Source organism: Bactrocera latifrons, unplaced genomic scaffold, assembly GCF_001853355.1.
Source record: "Bactrocera latifrons isolate USDA-ARS-PBARC rearing strain unplaced genomic scaffold, ASM185335v1 scaffold_10, whole genome shotgun sequence".
In the NCBI taxonomy this organism is placed as follows: domain Eukaryota; kingdom Metazoa; phylum Arthropoda; class Insecta; order Diptera; family Tephritidae; genus Bactrocera; species Bactrocera latifrons.
Genome location: NW_017534408.1, coordinates 2,791,661 through 2,793,256, shown reverse-complemented (window position 1 = coordinate 2,793,256; position 1,596 = coordinate 2,791,661). Strand labels below are relative to the sequence as shown.

The 1,596-nt window shown below is 27.0% G+C and overlaps 1 protein-coding gene across 6 annotated transcripts in view; it reads right to left on the bottom strand.

Moving 5' to 3' along the window:
• Positions 1-1,596, bottom strand: part of LOC108966544 (transmembrane protein 245) — a 10,703-nt gene that overhangs the window by 1,798 nt on the left and 7,309 nt on the right. For 5 of the 6 annotated variants that reach the window (XM_018929534.1, XM_018929525.1, XM_018929546.1 and 2 more), the window contains exons 7-8: positions 1,405-1,557; positions 1,322-1,351 (exon numbers count right to left, since the gene is read on the bottom strand). In XM_018929534.1, coding sequence (XP_018785079.1) covers positions 1,322-1,351; positions 1,405-1,557 — 183 coding nt within the window. Of the gene's footprint in view, positions 1-464; positions 947-1,321; positions 1,352-1,404; positions 1,558-1,596 lie in introns of those variants that run through there. The other variant, XM_018929562.1, reaches the window with a different exon arrangement.

Here is a 1,596-nt window from a genome sequence, read left to right as displayed (position 1 = left end):
AAAATGTTTTTTTTTTTTAATTTTTTTCTATGTGCTATTACAGGGTTGCAACTAATGCATTAAAAAACAATTGAATTAATATTTGAAATATTTTTTTAAATTTGTAATCCCAAATACAAGATTAAAAATCGGATTAAGGAATCAAAAAAGAAAAGTTTTAGTCCCATTCATATAATTAGGAATTTAAAAAATATATAACTTTTTTTTTAGAATTAACGTTTAACTTTTTCGTTTTTATTCAAAAGTTAAATTAAAAAAAACAAAATCTAATTTTTAATCCCAATATCGGGATTAAAATATTAAAATTTTATTTTTTTTTTTGATATTTTTTAATAAAGAAAGTATACCTAATTAATTATATTTTATGCCTTTTTATTTATTTCAGTATTTATTTCAATTAAATGATGTTAATAATTTACTATTTAACAAACTCTAGATTTTGTCAATATATATTATTTTTAATCTAATTTTCACTTCGTACAAAATCAAATCTTAAGCTAAAGCTATTATAAACAACTTTTCATTTTGTAAAAAAATGCAATAAAAAAAACACATTTTATATATATATTTTTTGGGGTAGTGGGCGGATAAAAATTCGTTAAGCAATTTTAAATAATTGAATATTATTTAAGAATTGGCCACTAAACAACAATTAAATGACATTACCATAAAAGTACACAGATTTAAGATTCTTCAATGTCTTCATTGTTAAGTTTGTTTATCGTTATTTAAGTGGTTTTATATAATATTTGTATATAGCAYATAGGGGTTTAGTACATTAGTTACAGCATCAGTTGATAATCTCTTTATCAAACTATTCGAGGTAGTTATGCCAATTTTTTATATATAATACATTCATTGGAAAATTTGGAAAATTTTTGCTTGCAATTAAAGTTCTTTTCATTTCATTTAGTGTTAATAGTCATAAAAGGAATGTCTGCGTTCGCTGAAAATACAAAGAGATAATAAGGCAATGCAATTTCAAACTTTAAAAACCAAAATGATGTAGTGAAATGGAATTTGATGCAAGCATTACACACATACAATTTTTTATTATTATTTTTTCAAATGAACCGTTAAATTGTTGTTGTTTGTTAAATCAGCGCATACGCACGTTAGCCCTTAGTCCAATGAATGTTTATGGATTGTTTTGTAAATATTAAATAATCAACTGTTATAAGTTATTGTTGTAGTAGCCTAAATGTGTTAAAAGCAGCATATTTTGGCATTAAGTTAAATACACATTACTGCGATGTACTGTTATTTGCGTTAGATACTCTTGTCATTTAGCATGTGTCAATGCGTTTGTTAGGCAACTCACGTCGCGCGGGTGTCCTCATCGGAGCTGCGCCTACAAAATGCACATTTAATAATTTTTTACTTGCGATTAATGTAAGCGCTCACCTTGCATCTTCGTTGGCACGCATGGCTACTGCAGCCACTTCAAATATGCCTATGAAGAAGCAGAGCATTAACGGGCCGAAGATTGCACCCTGCCARCCAATCCAATACATGCCACCGGCGATAGCCAAACCAGTCAAATATGGGTGTCCACCGCTGAAATTTAAAAAAATTAAGATTTTATTAAAAAAAAAA